This window comes from Vavraia culicis, assembly GCF_000192795.1.
Source record: "Vavraia culicis subsp. floridensis unplaced genomic scaffold supercont1.2, whole genome shotgun sequence".
Taxonomy (NCBI): Eukaryota; Fungi; Microsporidia; family Pleistophoridae; genus Vavraia; species Vavraia culicis.
The window spans coordinates 82,969-101,251 of record NW_007360605.1 but is presented as its reverse complement, the minus strand read 5'-3'; the positions used below and the strand labels follow the sequence as shown (position 1 = coordinate 101,251).

At 38.0% G+C, this 18,283-nt stretch overlaps 8 protein-coding genes and 1 non-coding gene across 9 annotated transcripts; 3 read left to right on the top strand and 6 right to left on the bottom strand.

Annotated features, from left to right (window-relative positions):
• Positions 1-75: 75 nt before the first annotated feature.
• On the bottom strand, positions 76-528 carry VCUG_00161 (uncharacterized protein; the record flags this gene model as incomplete). Its single annotated transcript, XM_008074991.1, has 1 exon — positions 76-528. The coding sequence occupies one exon, from the start codon at positions 526-528 to the stop codon at positions 76-78; it is 453 nt and encodes a 150-aa protein (XP_008073182.1).
• A 600-nt stretch (positions 529-1,128) lies between these two features.
• VCUG_00160 (uncharacterized protein) lies at positions 1,129-2,634 on the bottom strand (the record flags this gene model as incomplete). The annotated part of the gene is made up of 1 exon (XM_008074990.1): positions 1,129-2,634. The coding sequence occupies one exon, from the start codon at positions 2,632-2,634 to the stop codon at positions 1,129-1,131; it is 1,506 nt and encodes a 501-aa protein (XP_008073181.1).
• A 280-nt stretch (positions 2,635-2,914) lies between these two features.
• On the bottom strand, positions 2,915-3,294 carry VCUG_00159 (uncharacterized protein; the record flags this gene model as incomplete). Its single annotated transcript, XM_008074989.1, has 1 exon — positions 2,915-3,294. A coding segment is annotated over one exon (306 nt), but the record flags the coding sequence as incomplete, so codon positions are not given.
• Positions 3,295-3,628: 334 nt separating this feature from the next.
• On the bottom strand, positions 3,629-3,701 carry VCUG_02783. The gene has a single exon. It is a non-coding gene; the product is annotated as a tRNA-Lys (tRNA).
• A 549-nt stretch (positions 3,702-4,250) lies between these two features.
• VCUG_00158 (uncharacterized protein) lies at positions 4,251-5,758 on the bottom strand. Its single transcript, XM_008074988.1, has one exon. It carries the CDS (start codon positions 5,716-5,718, stop codon positions 4,390-4,392), a length of 1,329 nt encoding a protein of 442 aa, XP_008073179.1. The 5' UTR covers positions 5,719-5,758; the 3' UTR covers positions 4,251-4,389.
• A 2,480-nt stretch (positions 5,759-8,238) lies between these two features.
• VCUG_00157 (uncharacterized protein) lies at positions 8,239-9,275 on the top strand. The gene has a single exon (XM_008074987.1). The coding sequence runs from the start codon at positions 8,291-8,293 to the stop codon at positions 9,236-9,238; it is 948 nt and encodes a 315-aa protein (XP_008073178.1). The 5' UTR covers positions 8,239-8,290; the 3' UTR covers positions 9,239-9,275.
• Positions 9,276-11,221: 1,946 nt separating this feature from the next.
• VCUG_00156 (uncharacterized protein) lies at positions 11,222-13,109 on the top strand (the record flags this gene model as incomplete). Its single annotated transcript, XM_008074986.1, has 1 exon — positions 11,222-13,109. One exon carries the CDS (start codon positions 11,222-11,224, stop codon positions 12,974-12,976), a length of 1,755 nt encoding a protein of 584 aa, XP_008073177.1. The 3' UTR covers positions 12,977-13,109.
• A 753-nt stretch (positions 13,110-13,862) lies between these two features.
• On the bottom strand, positions 13,863-15,553 carry VCUG_00155 (uncharacterized protein). Its single transcript, XM_008074985.1, has one exon. It carries the CDS (start codon positions 14,929-14,931, stop codon positions 14,398-14,400), a length of 534 nt encoding a protein of 177 aa, XP_008073176.1. The 5' UTR covers positions 14,932-15,553; the 3' UTR covers positions 13,863-14,397.
• A 1,040-nt stretch (positions 15,554-16,593) lies between these two features.
• On the top strand, positions 16,594-18,011 carry VCUG_00154 (uncharacterized protein; the record flags this gene model as incomplete). The annotated part of the gene is made up of 1 exon (XM_008074984.1): positions 16,594-18,011. The coding sequence occupies one exon, from the start codon at positions 16,594-16,596 to the stop codon at positions 17,716-17,718; it is 1,125 nt and encodes a 374-aa protein (XP_008073175.1). The 3' UTR covers positions 17,719-18,011.
• Positions 18,012-18,283: the final 272 nt, after the last annotated feature.

The following is an 18,283-nucleotide window of genomic DNA, read 5'->3' as shown; positions in this document are numbered from 1 at the left end:
CAGTATGATTACGTTCAGAATGTAAAGATGCAGGCTCACATTGAATTTTTTGCGCGTTATAAACGCCTCTATTAATTAAACAAATGACTTACCTTTCATATGTATGTCTAGTCCCGTTCGTTTAGAGCAGTACCAAAAGAATTCGCATTCAGCGGCTCTGAAGACATGCACATTGTACAATATTTCGCCTAAATTGCACAACACCATCGCTGTGCTAAATATGCTTTCGTAAATTTTCTTGTTCGCCAGAAATAAGACGATATTGCTCACAGGTAGGAGACATTCAATTCCTAAGATATATGTGTACAAATACATCTGGAATACATTCCTGTGAAGCAGCGCATGCACGATGAAACACATACCATATATGTTCATCGTTGTCATGAGGAAACTACTCTTTATAGCGATTTCGTGGTCTTTGATGTCGTCATGCAAATTGATATACCACCATATGCCTATCATTAAACTTTTGAACATGTGAATTCCATAGAATTTCCAAATATGGACTTGTGTACCCTTTAATGCCATTTTTGCTCAGCTAACAGGCACATAAATACGTAAATGGTAATATAAGTCATCTGTCAAAATACTTTATAACTTAATTTGATTTGTATTTAGATCGAACTAAAATGGCAAGTTTAATCTAACTTGTATTAAAGCGTACCGTTTGGAATACCAACCTACATTATAGAGCAGAACTTTCTGAATTAATTTATAGAAATTAAGGTGTGTTGACATTAAGTAAATTACCTTGGTATTGACATAATCAATAACACTCATCCGTGATTGAGTTGCTTAAAAATTTTGTTCACGAATTGAAAGTGAAAAGTTGTTAAAACTTTCACTTTAGCAATGCTGTGTTAATTCCGAAGTGTTTTTAAGATTCATTGCGCAAGTATTGAACAATCTGATGTTCAATACTCTTTAGAAATGATCACGTATTCAGAAACAACTCCGCATATAGGGCATGTCCTTACTGTACATTTATTTGCTCAGCAACTTGCAAACTGTTTTATCACCCATTCATGCTGCTGATAGTGCGAAAATTCAGTAAATCAGATCTGTAAATACAGTTACACAAATAATACTCGTTTTATTTTGCCATTCGATGTCTAGCACGGTATAGTTTTATGTTTGTTCCTCCTCACCGATCCAGGGATTCTCATCTTCTTTGTAGCTGATTATTTTGCTTCCATCAGGCATAGTTTCATCATTTTCCTCCTCTTTCACTTCCACTCCCTTTTTCTCGGCAGTTTTACAAAACGAAAAAAACAGTTCATACGCGTCTCTCAGCACAAATGACTTGATCTTTATGGTGTTCGATACAAAAAGGTTTTTGAGCATCGGAGATTTCCGTCCTGTTATGATCAGCTCCCTTTTATCCTTGTCCAATTTGATTAATTTGTCCTTGATGGTAATCGGGAATCCTTTCAGTATCCCTCTGCTCACATTGAAATGGTTAAATACGTGTTCGCTAAAAAAAACGAGTTGCTTTTCTTCCGTAGTGTTCAGAAATTCGTTTCGTCCAAAGAAAAACGATATGCCGCGATTGTAATCTCCTAGTTTCTTGAGAAGAGCCTTTTGGTCGTCTGAAAGTTCCAGGTAAAGTACAATGCTGTCAAGGTCATATGCGTGTACGAATTGAGTCTCAGTCACTATTACCAGCGCATGCTTTATGTCATAATTCCTCCTAACGCGAAAAATCCCGTATTTTCTCACGTTGATATCTCTTGTTATCTCGGGATTTCTGCTTCTCATGTCGTTCACTATCGCTTCGTAAGCATCCTCAAATTTCGTTTCGTTTTTCTCCTCTCTGTTGTTCATTGAACAGTCCTCATTCTCTGGAAAGTCGAAGAAGCAATCTTTTTTAAACCGCTGCTCATCAATAAGCACCTCCTCGCCGCACATCAAAAGACTTTTATAGTGATTTCTTTGTATGTTTAGGCTTGTAGTTATGATTTCATGATATTTCTCCGATATATTGATGAGCTCTTTGTCATACACAGCTACTTCCTTCTTTAAATTTTCATTCCACGCCTCATTCTCATCCAGGTACTTTTTTAATGCCTTTCTCAATTCCTTCTCTGTCAGCCAGGTATCGACAATCCCGCTAGACCATGCCTCCAAATGGTTCTGTTTACAAACCATCAGGTCATCTAAGTATTTTTGCAATGCTTTGTTAAATCTGTCCTCCAGACCGTTCAGCTCGCTGATCTTGTCCTGCAACTTCTTTAAAATAGCCTTACACTCAACCACAACGGTAATTTCGTACATTCGCGTGAGTTCGTCAAACGAATTCCTTGACTTGTCCATCATTTCCACAATGTTGATTATACTTACATCCTGCCAACGCGTGTTTCTTGGTATTTGGGTGCAGCGAAAATACAGCTCAGCTGTTCGCCTACTTATAGTGGTCACGTGATCCAGAAAAGATAGGACCCATCCCACTTTTTCCTCTGCCAGCTTGTACTCTTCTAAAATCGGTGTTATTAGTGACATGTCCGGTGTGCAATAGCCCAATTCAGTTTTTTGTCTTTTGATCACAAGTTTTCGTTTTGCCACGAAATTTGTTACAAAAACATTTTTCACAGCCACAAGATTGTGAAAACATGAATGGCCCATTTTATACGGCATATCATGTGCAAGCAAATCAACATTGCTGTTGTTGGGTGTCGCGTTTAGATGACTTTTGCATCTTCAACACAAATCATCAATTTTGTGGCTTTTAATTTTATTTAGTGACGTAAAGCAGCATTTTTACAAATTTGTGCATCAGAACAGCCAAAATAAAATTTAAAGTAATTACCAAGCACCGAACAGAATTACAAATGCTTTTGACACACCTGTCATGACTACATCTACAAATTTAAAACAAATGTTTTCAACAAAGATTTACATAATTAAAAATACAACAGCCACTAATATCTGCACGTGGTCACATATTCCTACGCTAGAAACTCTTCTATTGTGCTCCCTTCCAACCATGTGTTAAATAAAGATAGAATCGTAAAACACGAAGAGTATTGATGCAGCATCCAAGATAAGATAGCTTGCAACCCAGAACACCCACTGACTTTTCTTCTTGAGAGTGGCCACGTTAAACATGTAAAAAACATGCAATATAACAAATAACAAGTTCGCAAAATTTTGCAATTCGATAAAACCTTCTATAAATGGAATCAGGACATAGATGATGAAACCCACACTGACGGCTAAGAGTATAGCCGATATCATCAATCTAAAGGGTGTCCATCGCAGTTTACTGTGGGATCTATGGGACCTTCGCGACCGAAGCGAGTACTTAGATTTGGCCATGTAAAACGAGTGTGGAGTGGTTTTGTATCCTAAGATGAAACATTGTGAGAGAATACACAATTAGCACTTGCTTGCAAAGAACCAATCACGTAAGAAATCAAAAATAAAGCGATGAGTCTCTGATGGACAACGGAATGAACCATAACTGTTCGCATGCTTAGCATTAACAAAAGCCTAAATTGTATTTTACAACTATCGTTTTGAACACTGTAAAAGAAATCGATTTCTGCATCTTGCCCATCGCTTGAACCGCTGCACGAGCATTCGGATCATTCTCAGAGTACTGCTGATCAAGATGATGGAATAAAAGATCCGCCCCGATAGGGACTCGAACCCTAGACCCTCAGATTAAAAGTCTGATGCTCTACCGACTGAGCTATCGGGGCTCACGAACCTAAATACATAGCACATTATAATAAAATGATGATAATCGTATTTAGCACTATGTTTAGTTAAGACTACTGCGTAGCTCTCGCTAAAATGATGTGGAAAATAGAAATTACAACGTGTTCATTGCTTATGTTATTGCTCAGATATTTTGCGATGAGTTTGTTCACTAGTGTTAAATCCATCTTAATTTATAAAATCATGTCCAAGTCACAGCATAGCGATGTATCGATTTGCCAACGTAAACAATTGAAGTACCCACAAAATTAACAAAACTTTACAGCTTTTTGGTATTCCAGACTTTGGGCACAATCAACAACCTGATATTGCAATTTTACACCACCATTCCAACCATTTCAGCCGTCTATCCCAAAATACTAAATTCTCTTAATCAAATATACAAAGAACACAGTCATCTTAAATTGATTGGTAGCGTGTTACAGGAAATCGTGCGCCAATAAATTCTTGAATGCAAATCCTTTGAAATCAGAGTAAATTGGGGATGCTATGACATAGTTGAAATAATCAGAATAGCAAATCGTAACTGCCCAGAAACGCATGTTTAATAGTGTTTCAACCCGTATAGGGTGCAGTTTATCCTATCTTTTCATCCCATGGAATGTTTAGGTGAAGACAGAGTGCATACTACGGCAATAATGTTCTCAAAAATCAGATTGTTTAAACATTTTAATCGCTGCCATACACCGGCATGACAGTAACCCCCTCCAAAACAACACCGTAGCCAATAAGCCTCCAGTGCCCGTGTATCTTCTTAGAGATAGAAACTCTCTCTCCTTTCTCACAGCACGCCGGCTTAACAAGGCTGAGTCGCACTTTGTCATTTTCTAGCTTTATGATTGTCGATCCTGTGGTTGTACTTCCTATATTAACAAGTATCTGCTCATTCAGCGTGATGAGATTCCGCTTGTCGGTCCGTTTATCAACGCCACTAATCTTCTGGAACAGCGAGTAAAAAACCAAAATTTCCACAAAAATATCGGGCAGTTCGCCTTTTCTACCCATCACCTGGCCAACAAGCTTGTCAGCCCTGCAGAAGAATGGATCAAGCAGCGTGCCCACTCCAATCAAACCGCCGGGTTGTGCTGTGCTGAGCAGGTTCTTTTCTGCCTGAAGCGATGTCACCCGTGTTATGAACGGCCTACACTCTACCTTGTTGCCCTTCCTGTGTATTATGCCCGGTCTGATCTCTATTTCATCATCTACGTGCAGTTCCCCCTTGATGAGCGACCCACCGATAACGCCACCCCTGAGCTCCTCTATGCCGCACCCCGGTTTGTTAACATCAAAGGATCGTATGATCACCATTCGTACATCGTGTTCCTTGCTCCTTTCCGGTTCAGGGAAATAATTAACGATAAAATCGAGAATGGCACATACATTGATGTTGAGCTGACCCGATGCCGGAACAATCGGCGAGTTTTCAGCCTTTGTATTTTTTATGAACGCAACTATCTGGTCCTTCTGTTCCAGTGCCTGTTCCCTTGACACCAAGTCTATCTTATTTTGCACGATTATGAACTTTTCTAGATTCATGATTTCCACTGCAAAGAGGTGTTCCTGTGTCTGTGGTTGGGGACAAGGCTCATTCGCAGCAATAAGAAGCAGAGCAGCATCCATTATTGCGGTTCCGTTGAGCATCGTAGCCATAAGGACATCGTGTCCCGGGCAGTCGACAAAGCTAACATGCTTGATCAACGTGCTCGTGCCCTCGCAGCTGTCGTTCGGACACGAAATTGAGAAAGGCGATGAGCTGTTCATGGCGCTGTAGCAGTCCGGTCGCGGACATACATCGCACTTGTAGATTTTAGCGTTTGCATAGCCCAGCTTGATGGTGATATTTCGTTCCAATTCTGAACGAAACCTGATGGTGTGTATGCCACTTATTGCTCGTACTATCGTTGACTTGCCGTGCGCTACGTGGCCTATTGTGCCAATGTTTATGGTTGCCTGGTTCATTATTGTGTGTTCGTGTGGAGTAGAAGGTGCATCGTGCATATGAAGGTGAAGGGTAAAATTTTTGAGAAACGCAGAAAAACTACGGAATATAAAAGCATGGGCCTGCGACTGAATAACTCAGGTACATGGTGTATATCCGTGCTGCGTGGCAGTTCAATCGGTAACCGTGCATGGTACCTCAGTAGCTGCTAAAACCGTGCTATTCCTGTTATTCATTCATTTTTCTACGTTTTATTCATTTTTGTCGTACTCGATTGGTCTGTTGTACCACTGCTATGAACACCTCAACATTAAAGGTGTGTAGGTACCAACCGTTCATAGACAGTTTCTGCGCAGCGTACTAATTTAACCACTAATTTTTACCTGTACTCTTAGCAAAAAATAGTTTTCGTCTTTATACCCATCCTCAAACATGGATATAATTACTCTGATTGGTCATTATAGCCATCAGATGCCAGCTAACTGCTGAACATCAGCAAATATTCGTTTGTATTAGTGTGAATTAAGGTTCTCAATAAATCTATCCGCTTAAATTTTGTATGTCCCAAATCCTAGCGCATAATTGCTAGGATTGTTACCCCTTCATGCCAACATAAATGAGTTTCTTTCCACAAAAATTACAGACATCGTGTTACACACGTATCAGTACCATGCGCTGCTCTGATGCCTAATAAACATGCTTTTAGCAAAAAATACTCCTATATCTGTTACATTACACCAGTCTTAATTCCATATTAAACCGTAGTGCGGAGCACAGCCCGATGATTCCTGATACGTATCGAATATTGTTTTCATCGAACCAACAGGATAGGTTTGTTCTGAAGTAAATTGGATTTTAAACCTTTGAAACAAAAATTTTACTCTTCAAACACGTGCCCTGGCAATTCGTTCTGATGTGTTTGACAGGTTCCACAATAAATTCCGTTTAATAGACGATAATACGGTAAAATTGCTGGTACTATTGTTCACAATCTCAACATTAAGTAAAGTATGCCATTTTTGCAATGAGAATGACATCGATTAAGTCCTTCATCTACTTTTAACATGTCTTAGTCCTATCGAAAGTACGTTTATTTAGCTCTTCCATCACAATTTATTAGATGAGATATTCCTCATACTAACCGGTTTGCAATCATATGAGGCTTTTCACACGTACATGGCATCAGTACCTAATTCTGTGCACAGAATCCGTGGTAACAACATCATGGTGTTACCGTGAAATATGGTCAACCTACAGTATGTGATAGCTAGCCTAACTTTGAGTGCTAACTAAATAGGATACAAATCTGTATAACAAAGATAAAAAATAGGGATATTATTTCTATTGGTGTGGTTTCACAGCGCTGTGGATCATTATCTGTCGCAAAATTGCCATGCCTAATAAAATTAATCAATGGTGTATGAACTAGCGCAGCTTTATTGTGAAGACATTGGAAAGGTACACCTCATAGCTTGTTATGCTTTGTGTTGTAGGACAGTGACAGAGACTTGGAATGAGCACGGCACCAGCTACTGTTTAAATGTATGGCAACCAGGCAAGTTGTGCTTGATGTTGTATACTTCATGGCAATGTGCCTTCGCATTTCTATACGCAGGAGAATCCGATTGAATATCCATTTAAGGCATGATTTAATTCTGAGGATGGAGTGTAGAAGAACAGCTCACACGATTTAGCACTGTTCATACCAAAATCTTCAATTTATACGGAGTAATGCCAACTGGTGATATTTTGGTAAATCGGTCGACATTCATTCAATTAACGGGTAGGATTTTTACTTACCAAATAGAATTTTGTGGTGACAGCTCTCCGATTTGTTCATGGTGCTGAAAGAGCGATTCTTATTTATCGAATAGCTAAAAACGCCTTTCGTGCTCGTGTATTGGAATATTTTGCACCATAGGAGCTGCCAACATCGGTATTAAGGGTCTTGTTGCATCTACCACAGTTGTGCAAAGTTCTTTACAAAGTAAATTTGAGAGTATGTTCAATCAAAGACACTCAAACACACAATAAAATTTAGTAAAATATTTGTTTGTGTACGAAAAACCTCAAAACGGTCTAAATCGATGAATTAATTGCTCTATCACCGGTCTAACTGGCACATCAGAACATGTGCTCAGAATTGCAGTAAATCGTTGAGTAACGAGAATAGATCACATAAACACAGTGATTGACATAAAGTACAAATCGCACCGAAGATCATGCTCGTTTATACCTATCAAATCATTTTTCACATTTTCGTTTTATCATATGCAAAAAAAGCTCATGAACCAACCATTTTACAATATAGCAAGTTAATTACACCAATGTAAATCAGCAATATTAATTCGTTTCAGGGCTACTGACGTCTTTAATGGATAGAGCCGGTTTAACACGTTTTTATTGGACTTTGAGAACTCCTTTATACACGAGTATCACACAGAAACTGCATTTTAAACAACACGCACAACTGTTATGTACTCTTGTTCACAAAATTAAACCTGCCAGTGATATCTAATTCGTAGATACTGCCGAATATGTGATCGGTTGGTGCCCCTTAATACATCATCTCCTGTGATCAAAACATCATCGCACTATAAAAACAAAAATAAAAAGGACCATAGGAATACAATGGCGAACAAAGACATGAACAACAACTTTGGACAAGATGATAAGAAGAAGCAGATGGCTGATAGTGCAAAGCAGACATATGGAAGCACAAAGGATAAGGCCGGACAGATGGCTGGTAGAGCTGGCGAGGAAGGCGAGCACTTGAAGGGAAAGACACAGGATATGAAGGGCCCTGCACAGGAAAAAGGCGAACAGATTAAGGGAAGGACCGGTGAAATGGCAGACAGCGCAAAGGAGAAAGGCGAGCACTTGAAGGGAAAGACACAGGATATGAAGGGCCCTGCACAGGAAAAAGGCGAACAGATTAAGGGAAGGACCGGTGAAATGGCAGACAACGCAAAGGAGAAAGGCGAGCACTTGAAGGGAAAGACACAAGAGATGAAAAAACCTGCACAGGACAAAGTTGGTGAAATGGCCGATAATGCAAAGGATAAATATGGAAACGTCAAAGAGAAAGCCGGACAAATGGCAGACACTGCAAAAGGGAAGTATGAAGAGGTAAAAAATAAAACAAAAGGAATGACAAGCGATGAGAAACAAAAAGGCGGTGATATGCAGGGCAAAGGCGAACGGGCATACGACAAAGTAAAGGAAGTGGGTGAAAAAGCAAAGTATAAAACAAAGGGAGCCGTTGACAACACCAAGGAAAAACTTGCAGGTGTGAAGGGTAGCGCAAGACAGACAGCAGACAAAACAAAGGAGGCAGGAAGAGAAACAAAAAGCAAAACGAAAAGAGGGGCTGACAAAATGACAGGAGGAGATGCTGATGCGGAAAGTGAAACAGAGCAGGTCGTTGAGTGTCCTAAGGATGAGTATGAAAAGATAAAAAACAAATTGCAGGAGAAGTTGACGCAGGATTACTTCAAAGATGAAAGGTTCAAAAATCATAATCCGTTTTACTGCAGCTATGGCAGAGAAAAGAATGAAAAAGATGAGAAGAAGCAGTGAAGAATGCGAATTTAATAAAGTTAAGTATTAGAAGTTATGGCTGTGTACCACCAAGGAGATAGAGACTATGTCTGCGGTGCAGGTTATGTCTTGGTGCTATTTAAACTCAGATGTATGTGTTTTGCGGTATCTCGCAGCTATTCTCCCTGGTTAGTGCAGGCAACCTTTTTAGGGAAGCAAATATGTGCTAACAAAATGCTGTAAGTTCTTCTTTTTCAATTCATCTGTTTATCTCCTCATACGACAACAACATTCCGTTACGATCTGTTTTACTGATTTTTAATTCATGTGCTTCTATTCTACGAATTAAGGATCAGCAAAATTTATCTTGAACTGTATTTAGATCAAGTATCAGATCATATCACTGCGAATGCATGTTTTAGATACCAGATCTTCACCTGTTTACGGTAAAATTATGGTATTTATTTGAGTCATTATCTTATCAAGTTTTATCCTGTATTTACACACAGTACAATTTTTTTTGCTCCTCACGCGTTACCGATCATTCGCATGTTTCTTATCTTTTATGAAATCAGGCCGTTATTATTTGTTTGATATTTAAATGTTCACACATTTTATTCAAAGCAAGTATTGCACATCCGATCATTCATTTCCGTAGAGTCCTTAAATACATGTCTATCACCCTCACGGTACAACTCATCATTAATTTGTTATAGTTTGCCACCAATTTATGTATCACCCAAACTTCTTTTATCCTCAGTTTAGCAGCTGGTCCTTATAGCCAAATGATATTTTTATATATTTTACATCCACCATAATGAATATGGTACTAGCAAATATGCAACGATCTGTTTTTGAACACGCGTTGTTAAGTTTATAGTAACATTTTTGCATTAAAGAATTACCTTACCACCTCTTATTCATTTGTATGATGTGTATAACGTTTTTCTTCAAACCTTATCAGGTATTCATTAGTAATTAAATTTTTATATTTTAGCATTTCCACAATTACTTCAGCAGTGAACTTGTAATATTTTTGATATGATTGTTATAACTACTACTCTCTCGTATCAACACTTAATAAAGTGACCTTTTCAAACAACAATAGTTACCGTACCTTGGAGTATTACACTTGATTTTCAGAAATTGCTCCATTTACATCACACTAATTAAAAATGTTTTTTGTGGAAAAAGGTCCTCCTTACCACAAGATAAGGGCCATAGTTCCAAAAATTTTAGAACCGTAGCTGTTTTCACCTACCGCAGCACATCAATCTGCTGGCTCATAAATCATCTCTACCGAACCGGAATTAATCCATCACATGTAATTTGATGTCATATAAATAAAAAGTTTTATTAAAAATTTTCACACCGCCAACATAACATGATCATACCAAAATGATACGTGTATTTACATTGCAGGCATGATAAGATACAATTGAACGATGGATTGTACTGGAAAGAACAAATGAACGCAATTCTCCTCTTTCAGAACATCAAGTGTTAGCATTACGTATGCTAACCAGCACGTATTCGTTAAGCACCATCTTATACACTTCATAACATTGATATTCCCTCCTGTATGGTTGGTTAGCGCGCACCGAGTGGGCATTCAATGCCTGTATGCAGTCGCTCGGTATGGTAATATTTAATTATGCCTAAATTGCTCATCAAACAAGAGAGAGAAATAAAATGTGGTAGATATATCTTGTAACACAGCACGTACATCAACAAAAACATGTCTGTACCGTGCAAAATAATAAATTGTATGACTTTCTTCTTACTGCTTGGTTATCGCAACTGCCGTGTGATATTATCGATCTAAGCGTGTGCGCTAATATGTATTCGCCACAAATATTCATAATATAATATTTGTGATAAATGATAAACTAAATGCTTATTTATACACGATGCAGCATCGTATCTCATTTATTACACAACAATCTGCATCCTGCTTTGCAATTAACGGTTTATTTTGCTAGTTCATAATTTTACTTCAATTCTCCACACTGGAGAACCCTTATGAACCACAAACGGATGAAAGGTAACGATGCATTTAAGAGCAAAGATTACAAATCGGCATTGGCATTGTACTTGGACTCGTTAAAAGATGTCCTGAGACTCAAGAAAATGACAGAATGGTATGCGAGGGAAATCAAAATGGCGATGATGACCGCACAGAACGAAATACAATATAATAACGATGATGTTGCCGGCAGCTATATTGATTCGAGGAAGAAAATGGCAATTCCCATTGTTCTTAGGCTCAAAATTTGCAGCGCATTCATTGCATTCCTGAAAAACGAGCACTTCCTTGTTTTGCTGAACATTTCAACGGTGTATTACAGACAGTATGACATCCACAGTGCTATGGCACATGCACAGATGGCGTGTAATATCAGAGAAGATGATCTTAGCTGTTCCAAAATGGCGCTTTATCTTCTAAGAAACGGTGACATGTCGTTTAAGTACTACTACGAGAAAATAAAAGACATAACTCCTTTTCTAGAACTGAAAAACGCTGTGGATGGAATGATAGACAGCAATATCGTAAAATACTGCAAGAATGTTTGGGGTGATGAGGTAAACGACATCTGTTATGGAAATGAGACACTGCGGACTTACTTAGTGGACTTGGCTGATGATGACACGTGCAATCTGAAACCGAAAACTACGGGAAAATGCGGTGTATTTGGTGATGAAAGCATGGAAGGTGTGAGTGAAGCAAAGGAGAGTGGTAGTACCGATGGAGAGGAGGTTCAGAGTCGCGCTAGCACTAAGAACGGCTGTGGTGAAGAGGAAAATACGAATTTGGAAAAGGAAAATTGCGCAAGAAATGCACAGGACGATGCACAGGTGAAGAGTGCTGATGCGCAAGGCTGCAGCACAAGGCTCAACGGCATAAGCGGCGGGTTGTTTGAAAAACCGTTCAGCTGCAAAACACTTGATGTAAAATTCGTGTTCAAGGTGTTGCTGGATGGCATCAGACTGTACAAGAACGTTTTTAATGTTTATAAAATTAATGTAAAGGGGAAGTATTATGTTTTTGGTGACACACATGGCAATCTCAGAAGTACATACGAGGCAATACGAAGGATCACACACAATTTCAGCGCATCTTTTGAAGACCATTTGATATTCAACGGCGATTTCGTAGACAGGGGAAAATGCGGCCTGGAACTGGTGGTGTTCTTTATTCTGCTCAAATTGTCATATCCAAGAAACGTGCACATGAACAGAGGCAACCACGAGTTCGCTGTTACCAATCGGCAGTTCGATTTGTACGACCAGATAACAAGGCGGTATCCTTTCCACGGCACGTTTGTGTACGAGGCCATCAACGTATTCTTTCAAGCGCTCCCACTGTGCACGATAGCAAATGATAGCGTATTTATCGTGCATGGCGGTTTACCTGCTGATAGATTTACGATCCAGGACGTGTATAAGTTGAACAGGTTTGTGACAAAGGTCAGCAACGGCTTGTTAGCCGGCTTGATGTGGTCTGACCCGATGGAAATTACCGGGCATGAGCCATCACGACGCGGAATCGGTGTGCATTACGGCCAGGATGTTACAGAACGGTTTCTTGGCGAAAATAATTTGAAATTGGTCGTGAGGTCGCACGAATATTTCGAGGAGTGCTACAGAACTAATCACGGTGGTAAGACCGTGACTGTGTTTTCCAGCGCAAATTATGTTGACAGCGGCAATTTTGCAGTTTATTTGGTGTTCAATGGCGATAACTATGAGAATTACGAAGTTGTGCGGTTTTGCTGATGAAATCCATTCGTTCTCCGGGTATTTGAGAGCGGCTTTGGTGCGGCAGCTTTTAATCATCTGAATTGGCAAGCATACCCGGTTGCGATTAGAAATGGTATTGCTAGTTTCAAATAAATTATCTATTCATAAATTTAATGCATGTATTCAGTGTTGTAGCAGTTTGGGACGAAGTGTCTGCATATCACTCGGCATGCGTTCTTTTGTTGTAGATAAACGGTTGGAAACGATAAAGATTTTGCAGATATTTTCGTCTTAGTTTGTAGCTAAATACTAAGGAAGAGACAGACTTTCTCCTACGAATGAGCGTAATGATTATTTAATGCTTTTTAAAAGGTTCTGCCCTATGGGATGTATCTTATGAGCAATTTTCCACCTGCGATAGCACTATTTAAAAACTGATGGGTTAATAAAACACGATTTATAGAATGATCAGACCAGCTTAAGAACGTTGTTTGGAAAATGATATGATCATTAATCCCATGTTAATGGGTGCAGGGCTGATTTGCAAGGAATTAATTGACATGAAAAGTTGCTGTTGAATTAAATATTGGTATATACACTCTCTAAGAGGGCCCGCTATTCTTTTATATAGTTTCAGTGAGAAAGTACAAGTGGTTATTTCATAGGAGAATATGATTATCCGATTAATAGGTACGAATACAATCAAGTTATACTGCATCCGTGGTCTTGTACAGGATAACTTTCCACCTTTCAGATAGATTCAAAACCATATCTTGGACTTAAGGTCGTCAAAGTCACATACACTGGGAAGAATTTCCAAGATGTTGAATTATAAAGGAATTTGATTTAAACTGAGGTATGAGATGTGAGGTGCTTCAAATCAATAGCTTTCACGAACAAATTATGTATTATGGCATTATATTTATTTATCACTTTAGTACATCGATACGAGCTATTTTTGTCAAAAAACGTAATTTACTATTAGTTTGGCTCTTTAATCAAGAATGAAAGCCCAGTTTACCTTTCTTCACGGGCCAGTGTAAACATATACCATAAGACGAGATGCTTGGGACTGCAAAACAGCGAAAATAATGCGATATACAGCCTTAAGAACATCTAGTATGAAACAAACCTATTACCAGGACACGTTAGGTTTAAATATAGCTGCAACTCCTGTTCGTCCCACATCACTCATCTCTGGGATGGAACGAATAGAAAGCTCGACTTAGCACATAAAAACAAAGTAGTGGTGTATTCACGTCTTCCGAGCAATCCACCAATTCACGCTCAAGACTCAGCTTTGCCGCACGCAAATTATTAAAGTAACGATAAAACAGGATAAAATCTAGACACTCTGCTCTAGCATTTAAGGAACCACTTACAGAAGTGTAAAAACGGCAATACTAATACCAGCGCATCGGACACGAGTAAAAACTTATCTTACGATGCCATTTTTTTTACTTTTTCCAGTTGCACTCACACATTTCACCTGTTTTTTCCACTCTGTTGGCCATCTGCAATGTCCTCAGAATTTCATCGACGTTCCGTCCCATTCTGTTATCACCTACACTGAAATGCACAAGATTTCTTTTCTTATCCAGTATAATGGTAGCTCGCGCACAATTCCCTGCTGGTTCGCAGATGTTGAAGTATTGAGACAAAGAGCGATCATAATCGGAAATAACCGGCCATGTGCATCCCTTAATGCCCTTATCTGATCGACTAACCTTCATCCATGCTTGATGACAGTAAATCGAATCACAGGACACGAATAAAACAACAGAATTGACATCCTCGAATTTGGATTTGCTGTCCGATATTGCGTTTATCTCTGTTGGACAAACAATCGTAAAATCATACGGATAGAAGATTAGGACAACGTACTTATTGGCATAGTCAGACAGACTAATCGTCTTCACTTTGTCTTTGTAGACAGCTTCAAAGGTTAGATCGGCGGTATAGGTTTGCGGAAGGTTTCGCGAAATTGCCATGGGTGCCTGTTTTCTCAAAATTTTACAACTTTCTTTGAAAGTGTCATTTTCGAACAAAAGAGAAAAATAAATGCGGAGTATTATGTGCGTACGAGTATGATGCTGTTATTCAAGGAAGACATTTTATTTGATGTTGGCATAAGAGAACAATAGCTGTAACCGGTACTTACACGAATACATGTAATAATATCCTATCATACAGAACATCCAAAATCATAAAATACATTCCATATTGAGCGTGAATGTAAGGAGAAGCGATTCGGATCAGGATGTGGCATATAAAATGGATTATACAGCACAGTAAAAGGAGTTTTGTATCTTCTGTGACGGATAAAAAGAGAAACTGGTAAAAAGCAGTATAACCTAGTGGTATGACTTGGCACAAAAGTTGAAGTTGATAGTAATAGCAATTAATTGTTCATACCAACGTTGAATATGATGCCTTCCTCAAACAAATAAGGAGTAAATCATTCTAATTATAATAATTCGTGGTCATGTTCCAGTTATCTCCTTAAGATTATCCTAAATGCACATATAGATCTAGGAATAATATTAATTGAGGTTCAAACATCATTGTATTGAGCTAAATCATCAAATTATCATTAATAAGAGTGAATATTTGCTAATTTTCGTACATTTAAAGGAATCTTACTTACGATCAAACGCGTTTATCGCAAGGATCTGTATTGTACGAGGATCATCTGGATTAAAAATGTTCAAACATAAAAGCAATTCCAAAAACGATCATCCTAATTCGGCAGTATTCTAGAATCGTCCCAATTGTAAAATGTTTTCAAGAAAAAATGTCTTCGTCTAGGAGTAAATGTTATAGTTGCCGAGGATTTGTTTAGAGGATTACAAAACTATAACGGCAGTTCCTTTTACACTCCATTTATTCGGCAAGGTTCATTTCCAGTAGGAATAGTAGTTTCTTCGGTATGCCATCTCGGAGAACATGTTGTTTGCGCAATATTCACATCACTTGAGCGATGTTTACAATCGCATTAAGCCAAAAATGAGAATCGTACCAATTCTCAGCCTGTAATAGATGCCATAGTAACGCATCTTATAGTATTTGCTCAATATCACCACTTACATAACGAAGTTTTAAATGAGTACATGTACAAACAGTGCTCGTGAAACGATGAAAAAACACATTCCTGAAATATATATGGTCAAAACCTAATGCTTACAAGACATCGTCTCTTTTTTATATAAATTACCAGGTAAATATTTTGTTAGCTTCATCTATACAATCTCCGATACATTTAAAAAGAAAACAGCATCAAAATAGTTTATATTTCTCTAATGACTCACTGATTGTAAAAAAGTGTTGAGTAGGATAATAATTTCTAGAGCACTGAGCTAAATTTGTACCATTCATAGCATCTCTTCATAATAATAGGATGTTAGAATAACTAATTTAATTTATAATAGTGTCAACTGATCTGTAAAGAATCATTTCACACTGTACTCGTTGTTAATTCGATCCTTTATTCATTTTTTTCCATTTTAATTGCTCAATTTTCATTCGTTCACAATGCAAATACAAAAATAGTAGCTTCTATTTCTGTGACTGTCCTGTCCAATCATACAACAGATTGTCGACTTCCAAAATAAAATTACGAAAACTATATAAATAGATGACAGAGTTTGCCCACCATGCTAACATTCAAATATTGCACATGTATTTTGTCGATCTTGTTTGCTTGGATGAATACAGTAACGGCTATTACGACTGCTACTGAACAAGTGATGGATGGTTTGGGAATTATAAATTATCGTATGAGTACGGTAAATTTTTTGAATGTACACGATCGAAGATGGAGAATTACGCAATTGTATGTGCCGCTTAATTATAATATCGATCGTTTACAAGAGGAATCAAGGAGGATTGTTAATATGTTGATTTCATACAATACTCACTATAAAAATGTTCCTGCATGTGCGAATGATTCCGAATCAAAAATGGGAGATAAATTACAGAAGATCATAGATGCCAATAAGCAAGCGGGAATCGCAGATAAGAACAAGTTTACAGAGATTACCAAGGAATTTTGCGATGATTTTCACAGCTTAGTGAAAGAAATTGTTAATGATTGTCAGTCCAGTGACAAAAAAGGACTAGCAATAATCGAGATAGATCTTGACAAGTTAAACGATATGTACGCGGCACTATTGGCTGTTGTTGATAGAAGGGTAGATAAGGAGTTTTTAGGAGATTTTCAACGTGCATATAATTCGATTGTAAGTACACTTGATCTAATGGAGTACGGTCCAAACGAAGTGAATCATGAGATGCTGGTAAAACGGTTTAAATATTTACTCGAGTCAGTAAAACCACATATGAATATGTTCTACCATCTATACAGCGTGATTTGTGAGATCAAGGCTAAAAAAGATGATAAGACTCGCCAAAATGGTATTGATGAGCGCGTAAAAAGGTATGATAGTGTTATTAATGAGTTATCAAAACTTATATACAGTGGTAAAATTGAAGAAGAAGGACATTCTATTGCAACAATCAAACAGTTTATCAGTTTTTTCAATGATCTGCGTATGACATTTAGATTCCTCGATCAAAACACGTACGTACTTTCAAATATATATGTTAATTTGATCAAAAAGAACATAGAAACAGCATATATAGCAAAAATTGCAGAGAATAATAAAAACAATACAGTCTCCAAAAAATTGAACTATGATGATGCAAAGGCTAATGAGAAGAATGAAATGAATTTACGTTTATATATGACGGATCAGAGTATTAGCAATACTAGTTCCTGAATTTATAATTCATACGGGCACATTGGTTGATACAACGCGATATTTTGAGAAAGAACAGCATCGCTTTTATCATCCATAGTTAGCACGTGAAGGAAAATTACGATTCATGAATTAGTTAATAAACGTAATTATTATCGTTGATCTTTTATAAGACTAGCTACGCTATTTTCGTTCACAAATATCATAAAGAAAGTTCAATCTTCCATCAAATGTTCTTTTCTGCTTGTTATACCAACTGTGCTATCCCGTTTTTCAAAAACGGGTGCATGAATGGATAGTATACCAAAATAGCGCTTTTGAACATAACTAAAACATTAGGTCATTCCTTTCTACCAACTGTTCTGTGGTTACAAATCAATAAATCACTTTCATTCCAGACTCATTGTATACAACATTTCTAGTGTATACTTTACCATTCTCATGCTTTCCTTGGTCTCCATTGTCAGCAACATACACCCTTAGACCGTTTGCATAGCGCACTCTCGACAAAGCTACATACAACTGACCATGCACAAAGACAGAGCTGTGCAGATAAACACCTACCTTGTCAAATGACTGGCCCTGT